The sequence below is a fragment of the Quercus lobata genome, chromosome 2, assembly GCF_001633185.2.
Source record: "Quercus lobata isolate SW786 chromosome 2, ValleyOak3.0 Primary Assembly, whole genome shotgun sequence".
Lineage (NCBI taxonomy): Eukaryota > Viridiplantae > Streptophyta > Magnoliopsida > Fagales > Fagaceae > Quercus > Quercus lobata.
Window position 1 is genome coordinate 70,802,703 of NC_044905.1, and position 13,924 is coordinate 70,816,626.

The window sequence follows — 13,924 nt, forward strand, 5'->3', positions numbered from 1 at the left end:
TTCAAAACTTAAAAAACCAATAATATTTATATATATATATATATATGAAAATATGGAACCTTTATTACAATAGGTGAATATAAGTACATTGATGTGAGAATGGTACAGAGGGAACCATTTACGAGGACTTGAATCACCTGAGTGAAAGGTTGAAAGCTTGCCTTATGGCCATCTTTCCAAAGCTTTAACCCATATGTCTTTTCACTTGGTCACATGATCATGTGGGGGTAAAGAATGAAGATAAAGACAAAGTCCTCTCACTTCCCATCTCAATTTAAATTTCCATAAGAAATTCACGTGGGGTGAAAACCAAAAGGTGAAATGGAAAAAAGAGAAGAGGCTTGACAGATGTGTTGGTGAGAGCGAGACCAAGAAGAAGAAGAAGCAAAAGTAGCAGCTATGGTGTTCTGCAGCGACAACGTCTGCTAAATCTGGTTTTACAAAACCCTCATCTTCTTACTCTACTTCTTTTCAACCCTCTTGTTTCCCAAAAATTTGCAAAGAAATCAAAACTTTTGTTTCGCTCCAGTATCCAGTTACTGACGAAACCCTTTTTTTTTTTTTTTTTTTTTTTTTTTGAAAATGGAACAAATAATTTTTATTATTATTTTATTTGAGGGTGTTCCTAATTTTTTTTAGAGGGTGAACAAATAAAAATTTTTTAATTATTATATATATATATATATTTTTTTTTTCTTCAGGTCAGGGTGTTCCTGGGTACACCCTGACATGAACATGGCGTCGCCACTTCTTAGGACATATCAACACATCAACTAGAAGTCTTCACTTCCATGATTGAGATAAACCATCTTAGTTAATGTGTTATAATTTTCGCAGATGAAACACCCAATTTCATCAGCGACTACAAACTATATTTTGAGTTTACAAGAAATTTGTGATTTATATTTTCTGTAACTAAATCACATACAATGCATCTCAAGGACTATAATAATGTCCCATTAGTTCATTTATAAATAGTTTCATATAATTAAACAATTTAATTATTTATAACATGCCAAAAAATTGGATTTAGGGCACAAACCCTAATAGGAGATACATTAGTTACATTTATATATGAAAAATCAAGATCTAGGGATATAACGCAAGGTCTTCCAAAAGTGGAACAAGTGTTAAAAGGGCGTTCGATTGATTCAATATTGATGAACCTAGAAAAGAGAATCGAGGGTTGGAACAAGAGTATAACAAAAATTATTGGAATTCCTTGGAGATTCTTGATTGGTGCTAAGCTAACTATAGTGCAAAGGCGTATCTCTTTGGTTAAGAAGATCCAAAAAGTTTATCGATCTTAGGGGGTGTAGATTCATAATTGACATATAGAAATTATTGTGCGTTAAATAACATCAAAAGTGTTGGTTTTAGAAGAGGGAATGTCTAATGTTTTTTCATCCGGAGAACTGATTGAATTGTTGCGGGCGGAATAAGCAGGGTGCACTTTGGAAAAAGTGCTTTGTTACCGAGCTATCTTATTGGGAATAACGAAAGCATCTCTAAATACTCAAATTTTTATATCCGAAACAAGTTTTTAAGAAACTGCTCGAGTTTTAGCAAAAGCCGCTCTTCGAGGTCGTATTGATTGGTTGAAAGGTCTAAAAGAGAACATTGTTCTAGGGGGATGATACCCATTGCTACGGGATTCAACGGATTAGTGCAACGTTCAAGGCAACATACCAGCATTCCTTTGGAAACCAAAAACAATAAACTATTCAAGGCATAAATGTGAGAGATTTTGTTCCACCACAAAGAATTATTTGATTTTTTCATTTCAAGGAATTTACACGATACACTGAGACAATTATTTCAAGGGTTGAATGATTCCTAAGAGCGGATTCATCCCCTTTCTTTTTACCTATTTGTATTTGCGGTCAAATTTTTTTTTTTTGGTAATAGTAATAAAGATAATAAAATAACAAATAGAATAGAAGAAAAATTAATATTAATGGTTTGAATCGTGTATCAATGGCCAATATCCATTAGAGATAGAAACAAAGGTTCCATTGGAACAATTATTTATTTCTATTTCAGGGCACCTCATCTCTCTTTTTTTTTAATAAAAAGAAAGGAGGTGTGGATAAATAAATGACAAGAAGATATTGGAACATCCATTTGGAAGAAATGATGGAAGCAGGAGTGTATTTTGGTCATGGTACTAGTAAATGGAATCTTAGAATGAAACCTTATATCTCTTTAAAGCGTAAAGGTATTCTTATTATAAATCTTATTAGAATTTCCCATTTTTTATTAGAAGCTTGTGATTTAGTTTTTGATACAGCAAGTAGGGGAAAAAAATTCTTAATTGTTGGTACCAAAAATAATGCAGCTGATTCAGTAGCACGGGTTGCAATAAGGGCCCGTTGTCATTATGTTAATAAAAAATGGCTAAGCAGTACGTTAACGAATTGGTATACTATGGAAACGATACTTCATAAGTTCAAGGACTTGAGAACGGAACAAAAGATGGGGAGACTCAATCGTCTTCCGAAAAGAGATTCAGCTGTGTTGGAGAGACAATTATCTCACTTGCAAACATATTTGGGCAGGATCAAATATACGACTGGATTACCCGATATTGTAATAATCATTGATCAGCAAGAAGAATATATGGCTCTTTGAAAATTTAAGATTTTGGGAATTTCAACGATTTGTTTAATTGATACAAATTGTGACCCAGATCTTGTTGATATTTCGATCTTAGCAAATGATGATGTGATAGCTTCAATCCGATTAATTCTTAACAAATTAGCATTTGCAATTTGTGAGGGTCGTTCTAGTTATATACGAAATCCTTGATTCATATTAATAATGAATAATAAAATAAAATAAATTCTTTTGGGAACTCCGTAGATTTATGAAATCAGTTATGATTCCTAAAAGAGATACAAGTAACTAGGGATATTATGTAATTAATTGGTATACAAATTTTACTTTTTTATTATATAATGTGCTTGGGAGATTTAAAAAAAAAAAATAGAAAATATGTTTTCTATAATATTTTTAGGAATACAACCAAACACTAAAAACTATTTTCTTAAGACGAAGAATATTTTATGTTGAGTTAAACACAGCCTTGGGTTAAAAATAGTGAAAGACTTAAAAAAAAAAGAAAAAGAAAAAACGATGTGCAAATTTAGCTGAATAAATTGGGTTAGGATGTGTTACATCCACCAGGAGACCAAGTCGTGTGACGTCAAAATGGAGTGGCATGAATTACAGAAGGTCCTATGTTTTTTGGGTTGACTAATATTAACCAATTCCAGATAAACAGTTAATGTTATTTTTTTTTTCGGAGGAACGACAGGTAATGTTATTTTGACAGTGTCAAGTAGTTTCGCTGACCTCTAGTCTTTTATTTTAAAACCTCAATCTCTTTTTCTTCATGTATCATATCCTTTCTTCCTCTTCTTCTATTATAGTGTAAAAGGTCAGAGCCACCTACTAGCTAGTGTCACGGCCTTGGAAATTCCCAAGAAGAAACCTTCCAAGCCAACCGTGACGCTAGGATCCATTCCACCATAAAATTTAATGCTATGGAGCCTGATGACATTTCCCTCTATGCCACCACCAAAGCTCTCGACCCGCTTGACAATTTCACATCCTTATGCAAAGCAGCATGGATGACCCATTCAGATGGTATCTTCTTCAACTCCAATCCTCTGCATTACTCATTTCCTCTATTACTGCTTCAAATATTTCTTGCCTCTGGAGTCATGCTGCTCATGAAAGTACTCCTCATGCCTTTCAACCAACCCACCGTGGTCTCACAAATCCTAGTAAGCTTTTCTCCCTACAAAACCATTGTTTCCAAACTCTTTTTTTTTTTTTTTTTTTTTTCTCATTACAAAATGATAAGGATATCACAATGAAAACTTAAATAAGATAGCTCATGCATGCAATGTTATATTGTTTTTTACTGATTGCTTTATATTATTTATTATCAGGGTGGTATAGTCCTAGGTCCATCGTTTCTAAGCCGAACTACGTGGTTTGCAAGAAACATATTTCCTCTCAGAGGCTTCATAGTGATTGATATGATAACTTCTTTTGGATTCATGTTCTTATTTTTCCTCGTCGGACTGCAAATGGATCCATGGATGCTAAAGAAATTTAACAGGAAGTCTTGTGCTCTTGGATTTTTTTCAGTGGCACTACCAATGCTCCTAACCTACACCTTTTCATCTGTCTTGATAAATTTCACAAATTTAGAGCCAAAGACAAACTACTCACTCCCAATAGTATCACAAGCAGAATCTATTATTGCCTTCCCAGTGATTGCTCATTTCCTCACTGAGCTCAAGATTATAAATTCTGAGTTTGGTAGAATTGCATTAGCTTCCTCTATGACTAGTACCATTTTCAGTTTTTGTGTGATAACCTACACTGTTCTGTCGCATTATACAACTGGTGACAATTACAAAATGATAACAACAATTTCTACCGGTGTTGCTGTTGTAGTTATCACTGTTTTTTTTATTCGCCCTACAATTTTATGGATGATATGTCGAAATCCACTGGGGGAGCCATTGAAAGAAAGCTACATCGTTGCCCTGCTTTTAGCGATCTTAGTGAGTGGGTTTTGTTGTCAGGCTATTGGTTTAAATGCTTACTTTGGCCCTTTTGTTCTTGGGATTGTTACTCCATCAGGGCCACCAGTAGGGACAGCAATGGCTGAGAAGCTTGATCACCTCACCTGCTGGGTGTTTATGCCACTCTACTTTGTCAAAAATGGCTTGCTTCTTAATATTTTTTCCGTCAACTTCAAAAAATATTTGACAGTGCAATTCATCGCATTCATCGGAGCCCTAGGCAAGTTTCTGGGAGCCTTTCTGACTTCTTTTTACTGCCACATGCCAAAAAAGGACGCTATGGCACTGGGACTTGTCATGAATGCCCAAGGTGTACTTGAGCTCGTCATATTTAAAATGTTCAGGAGCAGTAAGGTATGAATCAAATTTTATCTTATTTTTACAATTTCTAATTGCCCATTTGCTGATGACTGCTATCTGTAATAATACATCTCCTTATTGAACCTGTTTGAGAATCTGGTGGTGTTCTATGATTGTGCAGGCAATAGACTATGAGTCTTATGTGGTAATGTGCATATACATGGTGGTTGTAATGGGGGTCATCACACCTTTGATCAAGTTCCTTTATGATCCTTCAAAAAGGTACCAGGTCTATAGCAGAAGAACTGTGATGCACTCTAGACCAAACTCTGAACTCCGGGTTCTAGCCTGCGTACATGACCAAGAAAATGTTCCAACCATAATCAACCTCCTTGAGGCCTTGAATCCAAGCAAAAGAAGCCCTCTCTCCATCTACTTACTCCACCTCCTTGAGCTTGTCGGCCATTCAAACTCCACTGTCATCCCCCACAAGCTGACCAAAAGACACTCTTCCAAAGCCGATCCCTCAAGATACATTGTCAATGCCTTCAGATACTATGAGAAGAACAGCCATGGATTTGTCACGGTTTTCCCCTTTACAGCAATTTCTTATTATAAAACCATGCATGACGATGTGTGCTCAATTGCACTTAACAAAAGGACTTCCCTCATTATAGTTCCTTTCTATAAGAACAATGGTGCAATGGCGAACAAAAAGGCCATTAGGATCATGAACCGTAATGTCCTTGATAAGGCACCTTGCTCAGTTGCAGTCCTTGTTGACCGTGGTGTCCAGATAACCTCAAGGCCTCTATTAGCAACCTGGTTTTCATATCGTGTTGCTGTTCTCTTCTTTGGTGGAGCTGATGATCGAGAGGCACTAGCTATAGGGGCACGGATGGCTGGACATCCCAGCATCAACTTGGTAGTGATTCGATTCCTTGCTAATGGAAGTGTTGTCGGTGACAATGAGGAGGAGAAGAGGTTTGACAGCGAGGTGATGAATGAGTTTAAACACCGTATGGCAGGAAACTATCAGGTCATGTACGTTGAGGAGGTGGTGACAGATGGGACAGGGACCATTTCTGTGATTCGATCCATGGAGAACAAATATGAACTTATACTGGTGGGAAGACAACATGATAGTCGATCGCGTCTCATATTAGGACTTGAGGATTTTGCTGAACCCAGAGAGTTGGGAACAATTGGTGAGGTATTGGCTTCAGCAGAATTTTTGGGCAACACCGCAATCTTGGTGGCACAACAGCAAAACGCAGTACATGATGGCAGTGACTATAACATTGGAATTTTTAGAGATAAATATTTAGTAGAGGCTGATGCAGAAGATATGCCGATTCGTAGAATAAATGTGTAGCGTTCATCTATAAATTTGTATTTTAGTACTGTACATGATATTGATAGGTCTCTTCACATTTCTTCTTGGACTATCTCCATGCACTCTTAACAATACTTTTCGGAAAATAACATACAGTGCACTGCCATAAGATTGAACAAAGCAACAGTAATGACTATGCTTTATGATCATACCCAGAGCCAAAATTTTCACTCAGAATTCCATAGAATGACACTAATTTGCTAGCCTAGGAAGCACGGACATGCAAATATGAGTACAATACAGCAATATGACAATTTATGAAAAATTAGTACACGACACGGCTAGTGTATATTAATTAATTATTAAATATTTATATTTTATTTATTTATTTTTATATATTGTCAAGCATTTATTTTACATATAACGTTAACTAAACATATATCAATTTAAGAGCAATAATGGATAATACTATAACAAAATTCAAAAATCAAAATACACCCCGACCCTGTCCCATTAGTGTCCGGTGTCCAATATGTGTTAGACACAGACACGGCAACCCAAATGAGGTGTTAGTGCTTCCCAGCGTAACATTAAGAGAGTTATCTGCTGCACATCATACTCTTCCAAGTACCATTATTGCTGGAAATTAGACATCTCCTGTATTGCTTGAAGCAACTGTAAAATTGCCTCCGGTTTTGAGCACGAAGAAAGTGATGCCAAAAGTTCATTAAATATAACTTGCAATGTTGAAGGTGAGGCCTTTTGAACCTGTTCAATGTGCTCAATGGCAATTGGAACCGCTCTAGCATCAGCTAAACATTTTAGTAAAATTACATGGGAGCCTGAATGTTCTATATCACAAGTGAGACTACAGAGCAACTTAGAAGCAGCTAGAAAATGACCTGCATGAACATAAACACACAGCTAGTAATTTCCAAATAGAGTGACATTACATAGAATCAAAAACCTAAACACTTTTCCAGGTGAATTTGAAGGGGAAATGAAAAATAGCTTTACTATGTAATGTTGTCCAAGGAACATGTTTTTGAGCGTAAAGAACATACCTTCTATACATAAATATAGTATAAATGTACTCAATATGGTTTGTGCAAGAACCATATCCTGTTTAACAGACTTATTGAAGACTTCAAAGGCAGCTTCTAACTTTGTTTCTTGACAGAGCCCTCTTAGGAGGGACGTGTAAGTTGTAGCATTGGGTACCACGCCTTTCTCCAACATGTGGTGAAAGAGCCTTTGAGACTCCTCAATTTGACCTATTTCTGAGAATTTCTGAATTAGAATGTTGTATGTTTTCAAATTCCCACCACATCCACTTGCAAACATCTCATCCCACAGCCTTTTAGCAGGACGCAGTAGATCTTCCCTACAGCATGCTTCCATGAGAGAGTTATAAGATGAGACATCTGGGCCCCATCCTTTCTTCTTCATTTCCTGAAGAACCCCATAGGCTTCTTTCACTCTCCCAGCCTTGCACAAAAATGAAACCATGACATCGTAACTCTCCAAATCTTTGAAGTAGTTATGAGATGACAGAAACTGGAAAACTTCTAACAGTTCATCAGTCTTTCCATGCTTACATAGATTCCTACTTAAATTGCTCAAAGTCAGGAGTGTAGGAAATCTCTCTTTTCCAACCAAGAACTTAAAAAACATGATTGCAGAACCAGTATCAAATGCTGAAACTGATCCTATCAACACATTAAGCACGTCATCCTCAATCGGGAAACTTCCACCAACAATCACTTCTCCCAATTCTTTTGCTTCACAAATCCGTCTCTCTGAAACTAGAGCAAATATAAACTCTCTATAATCATTAGCCCTTGGAGCTACTCCTAGCTTTCTCTTCTTTTTCAAAACCTTCTCTGTATCAGGCACACTCCCCATGGCCCGAAATCCTTCCGCGACAATCCAATACGCCATAAAATCAGGTTTGCATCCCCTTCCTCTCAGCTCATCCAATACCCAATAAGCCTCTGACATCCTTGAAGCCTGACAAAACCCATGAACGATCAAAACTGCTATAACAGACCCATTAATCTCCGAACTACCTCTCCTAACCTCATCCAACATGCTTAAAACTCTACCCATCTCAGCGTTTCTACTAAACCTCCATATAAACACGCCAAACCCAAGAGTGCTCAAAGAAACACCTCTAAGAAGCATTTCCTCAAACACCTTATCCGCATATTCGAAATACCCATCAGAAGCAAGAGCAGCCAAAAGAGAGTTACATATATCAGGCCCAAGTTCTCGAATTTCAGCGCTGACTTCACTAAAAACCAAAAAAGCATTCTGGGTCTTCTTCCCCACGATCAAAGAAGCAATGAGGGAAGCATAAACGGAAGAACTAAGATTAATCTTGTGAGCTCTGACTTGCTTAAAGAGAGTGTCAATGGCACTGAACTGGCGGGAAAGAGAGAGAGACTTGATGATGGATTGGTAGGTGAGGGAATTGTGGGAGAAACCGGGTTGCTGAGAGGCCCAGTTGAAGAAGCCGAGAGCGAGTGAGTGGTGGGTGAGGAGGAACGGGTCGATGACTCGGGAGACAAGTGGTGGGGTGAGCGAGTCGCGGCAACCGAGTTGGTGCAGAGTCTGCTCCAGCGAAGAAGTCCATGTACGAGGTGGTTTCGTGTGGTTTGAGGCATAGATCAGAGCTCGGCTTATTCGAGTTGCTAACTCTGTTGCACAACGTTTCATGACTCTGCGTGCATTTGTGAGAGAGAGAGAGAGAGAGAGAGAGAGAGAGAGAGAATGAGACTGGCTCAATTCAGGATCTGTTTGATTAACTTATTTGGATGAAATTGAAACTTTTTTACGATTTCATTTGAAAAATATAAAAGTAAGTTAAAATAATGTAATGAGATCTATGAATAGTATTAAAAAGTATAATGAGGTTTATAAATAGTAACAAAAATAAACTAAATAATAAAATAAATAGTCTTTTTTAATCAGAAGCCAAACATACTCAATATAGGGATAAAAAAAAAATTTACCGTGAATTATGAGTAGTGAAAATATCGACCTATTATTTTTTTTAAATTCAGTTTAAAAGAGAGAATTCCATCGTAGGGATAAAAACAAATTTACCATGAGTTGTGAGTGGTAAAAATATCGACCTATTATTTTTCCTAAATTCAGTTTAAAAGAGAGAATTCCATCTCTCTATTTTATGGTCAAATGTTGGGTTTTAAAATAAAAAAAAAATCCAAACATCCATCAATTATTTATTTTAAGAAAAATTTTATGAGGAATTGAAAAAAAAGATTACTTTTTTCTTTTCATTTTTTAATAAAAAAATTCCTAAAATAATTTTATAATATAAAATAAAAAAAAATCTTTGTTACGCACAAAACAGTTTTATAGATTAAATAGTTTGTGAAAATTTATTATAAATGATTAACGTGATTCCCTTTATAGATAAATTATTTGAATACGGTCTCCAGGATAGTAACATAGTGTGGTGGGCCTTTTTGTGGTTAAAGTGGGCTAGGCTGCCTCTTGCGGTATTGGGCTCGAGTATTCTGAGTAAGGAGTTGAGACCAGTCTAACTGCAATTCCATTTGGTCCGGCTTGTGCGCAAACTATGTCTCGTCTGCCAGGAACACGCTTACGGCAAGCAAAACGTGGTGCTTATCCTCTGTTTCTGCCGTAGAAGTAACTTTTCCCTAGTTTCTGCCGCAAAAGGAACTTTTTTCCAGTTTCTGCTGCAAAATGAACTTTTCTCCAATTTCTGCTGTAGGACTGACTTTTTTGCTATGTAGGAAAACTTTCTGCTATGCGATAAAGCTTCCTGCTGTGCAGTAAAACTTTTTGATGTGCATTGAAGTTGTCTGCTATGCATTAAAGCTTTCTGTCGTAAAGCCTTCTGCTATGCAATGAAACTGTCTGCTGTGCTTTAAAGCCTTTTGCAATGTGAACTACTCTTCGTTTTTACTGCAGAAATACTTTTCTACTTCCTGCACATAAACAAATCTAAAACCCAAAGAAAATACCCATCAAACAAATGTTAGTTTAAATGGGTTAGCATATTCTCAAATATATACATACATATACGAGTATATATACTTATATGTATTCACATATACATATGTAAAATATATTTTGTAGAACGTGAGAAACAAGATATATGGGTATATATACTTATGGCAGGATAAAGATTAGTTTTGTATTAAAAGAAAAACACATAATAACAAATAAAAAAGAAAGCTTCAGCAGAAAAGTTTTGGCTAATATAGTAGCTAACACGGTAAATATAGTGAAAAGGTGTTATGGCAGAATAACTAGTACAAAAAGTAAAGATACCACAGCAGGACAACTGATGCAGCAGACGTGATAAAAAACGTGTTACGGCAGAATGACTAAATACAGCAGATATAATTTATAATGAAAGAAATCAAATATATTTGTAATCAAAATTAAATATTGAATCTTCCCATAAGATAAGTAAACCAAGAAAGAACCCAAACCCTAACTTGAACAACATTGTTATAGGCTTTTGCCATCAAAGTTATGCATTTTGGAGAATAGGCCTAAATGGCTACTAGCTATTACTTTTTGGGGACATCAAAAAGTGGGTTTGCTAAGAAGAAGGGAAAAGATGGTCTATTGATGCATGCCCATATTCCTGCCGTATTTTTTCTCTTTGTTTTACCACTTTCTTTCTTTCTCTCCGTTCTTTCTTTACTCTTAGTTTCTTATTACTCTCCTGTCATGGGTTGTTTCCCCTTTTTGGTCTTTCCTTTCCTGGGTACCTCTCTTTGGGTGCTTACTACTCTCTTACCATGGGTTTTCCCCCTTAAGTGCTTCCCTCCATTGGGTTTCCCTCTTTTAGTGTTTTTCTCTCTTCCCCTGTTTTTTCCTCCTCCCCTCGGTCCGCGCATATTACCACTGCTGCTATACCATTTCCCTTGTGGTTCGGGAGTGAGTTTCTTTGAACCTCCTGCTGGGTTAACTCCAGTGTGCCTTCTTTAATCCAGTGGTGCACCAATCTGCGGAGCGCCCAGCATTCTGCGGTGGGATGTTGTACATAGTTGTGCAGGCGGCAGAAGCGAGGATCTCTTCTTTCTTCCTCTATGGGTTCTTTGGAAACCTGGTTGGGTTTAAAGATTCCGTCCGCTATCCATTTGTCTAGCAGCACATCCAGCTCCTTAGGAGTACATGGTATGGGTGGAGGCGTATCATATTCCCTCCCTTCGGTTTTCCTTCTCCATTCTTCAGTGGACACCACCATAGCCTGCGGGGCGTTTCTTTTGTCTGAGCTTGGTTTTACGGATTAGGCCGTCTTCCTGGCTTTCTGCAACAGCTGTGCAAATTGGGAAATTTCTAGATTTTCCAGGATTGCTCTGAATTCCCGAATCATGTTAGTCATACACATTTCTACTAAGGTTCGTTCTTCACAGTGGTTATAGCAGTCAAGTGCTATGTCCCTGAACCTCTTGATGTATTCCATCAAATCTTCGCCATTCCTTTGTTTGGTTGGTTGCTTGCAGGGTGTAAGGTGGTGGGTTGTGCTAGTGGTGTTGGGTTGCGCTAGTGGTGTTGGGCTGCCTCCTGTTGCACTAAGCCCAAGTTTTCTGGATAAGGGAGTTGGGACCGGTCCAGCTTCAACTTAAGTTGGTCCGGCTTGTGTGCAAACTAGGACAGGTCTGTCAGGAACGTGTTTACGACAGGCAAAACTGTTTCAGGCAAGTCGTGGCAGACAGACATAATAATAATAAAATAAACAAAAATATCTGGCCACTCGGTGGGAAATGACCAAACAGCCCCTGAACTCAATTACAGCAGCAATATTAATCGTTTTTTTTGCGGAGGGAAAGAACAGAACAGAAGATATTAAATATTAATATGCATGGGTTAGTCAAAATATTAGGGAAATCAACCAAAATCCGATCCGCGGGAGCAGAGCCAAAGAGGAAAGAACGTTCCTTCTTAACGCAGTCAATCTCTTAGGAAAGAGTCCTGTCGTGGAGATTAACTGCCCTGAGGGAAACGGACTTGAGTGGTTTTTCTGCATAGATGCTCCTTGAGGTTTTCACAGAGAGTCGGATTTCATGAGGGAGAGAAGGGACCAATCTACCGGTGCATGCCTACCGTTCTAATTCTCACTTTTGTCTTTCTTTCTTGTGGTTTTCTTTCTTTCTTTTCCCACGCGTTTCTTTGCTATTTCTTTGCTTTTCTTTTTAAGTTTCTATTTCTTAGTCAAAGTTCCCGTTGTTCTCTCCCCCTCTTTCTGTTCACTGCAAGACCCTCCTTTTATAGTGCCTGCTGTGACTAGATTTTACTGTTTTAGCCCTTAACTCTCTTTGTCTGGTCTGGGTATACTGGCCGACCATTACTGTTCCGTCTGTGTGTCACCCTCCCATCACCAGACAAGGAAGAGTATTTTGTTTGCTTGTTTGCCGTAGCACCCTTTCTTGCTACGGTCTAGGTTATTTCTCTCTCTCTCTCTATCCCTCATGGCATGCACCTAATGGTTCTAGCTCAGCTTGCCTCTTTTGGGTAGTAAGCCATCCTAGCAAGATACCTCCCCGAAAGAGCCTAAGCCGGAACCTTCAAAATAGATTTTTCCCTTCTCCCTACCACCAAACCATGCCCTCTGAATCTCTGACCCCCCGACCTCACCATGCTCTGTATTGGCTGGGTACAGGTTGGTGGTGCCTGGGCCTTGCGCGTGCCTTCATTCCATATGTGTCCAAAATCTGTTTGCTGCCCATTCGTTTGCCGTGGTCTAAAGGCTCACCGTCCGTGTTTTTTGACCTTTTATGTGGGCTGCCTTTTGTTTTCCCGCTCCTCTCAGGAGCTAGGCTTTATTTGATGATGGGCCTTACATTTCTTTGGCCCACTCCTTGGTTTCCCTCATTTCTTGCCATATTGTTCTGTTATTCCTGCTGTAATGATTTAATCCTGCTGGGCCTCTTTAGGCCAGCCGTTTACTCTTTCTCCCAATGGCTTGATATGGCCACTGGTCTTCTCTTATTTATGGGCTCTTATGTCCCTTTTGTCTTTTCCTTGGGCATCCTTGGCCCGTTTGCTTTCTTTGGGTTTCATCGGCCCTTTTGCTAATTCTGCATTCCCATGAACTTTTACTAACTTCATTGGGCTTCCCTGACCCAATAACCTTATTCTCATCCTTGGGGTTCATGGGTCTGCCATAAATCCCTTACTTTCTTAGTTTACATTATTTTGGACCTGCGGCGGCCCTTTCTCACTTTTCTACATCATACACTGCCCATGAGATGCTATTTCTCTCTTTCCGGGCTTCTTTAAGCCCACTTGCCTCTTCAAGGCCCATTTGTTTATTTCTTGGGCCTATGATCCATTATTCCTACCGCTTGGGCTTGATGGTTTTGCTGTTTGCTTTGCCAATTCTTTGTTGTCCTTGTTATTGGGCTTTCCTTCTTTCCACCTGGATTCTCACAAATGGCCCTCAATATAGGGTTGCAAGCGTTACTGTTTCCTCTCCGTGGAAGTACTTAGTGCAAAATACATCCACCATGTCATCCCAAGTTGGGATTGATCCTGGTTTTAGGCCGATGTACCAGGTGTATGCCCGGTCACACAGTGACTTTGAAAATTCTCGAAGACATAAGTCTTCGTCTACGACGTAAGGGCCAAGGGTATCAATAAACTTGCTCACGTGCTCAACTACACTTCCCTTCTTGCCATC

General features: G+C 38.4%; 2 protein-coding genes across 2 annotated transcripts; one reads left to right on the plus strand and one right to left on the minus strand.

Annotated features, from left to right (window-relative positions):
* Nucleotides 1–3,445: 3,445 nt before the first annotated feature.
* On the plus strand, nt 3,446–6,299 carry LOC115978306 (cation/H(+) antiporter 15-like). Its single transcript, XM_031100326.1, has 3 exons — nt 3,446–3,788; nt 3,957–4,955; nt 5,083–6,299. Exons 1-3 carry the CDS (start codon nt 3,546–3,548, stop codon nt 6,274–6,276), a joined length of 2,436 nt encoding a protein of 811 aa, XP_030956186.1. The 5' UTR covers nt 3,446–3,545; the 3' UTR covers nt 6,277–6,299.
* Nucleotides 6,300–6,671: 372 nt separating this feature from the next.
* On the minus strand, nt 6,672–9,008 carry LOC115976408 (pentatricopeptide repeat-containing protein At5g14080). Its single transcript, XM_031097670.1, has 2 exons — nt 7,302–9,008; nt 6,672–7,139 (listed from the first exon to the last, which is right to left on the minus strand). Exons 1-2 carry the CDS (start codon nt 8,953–8,955, stop codon nt 6,871–6,873), a joined length of 1,923 nt encoding a protein of 640 aa, XP_030953530.1. The 5' UTR covers nt 8,956–9,008; the 3' UTR covers nt 6,672–6,870.
* Between the last annotated feature and the right edge of the window lie 4,916 nt (nt 9,009–13,924).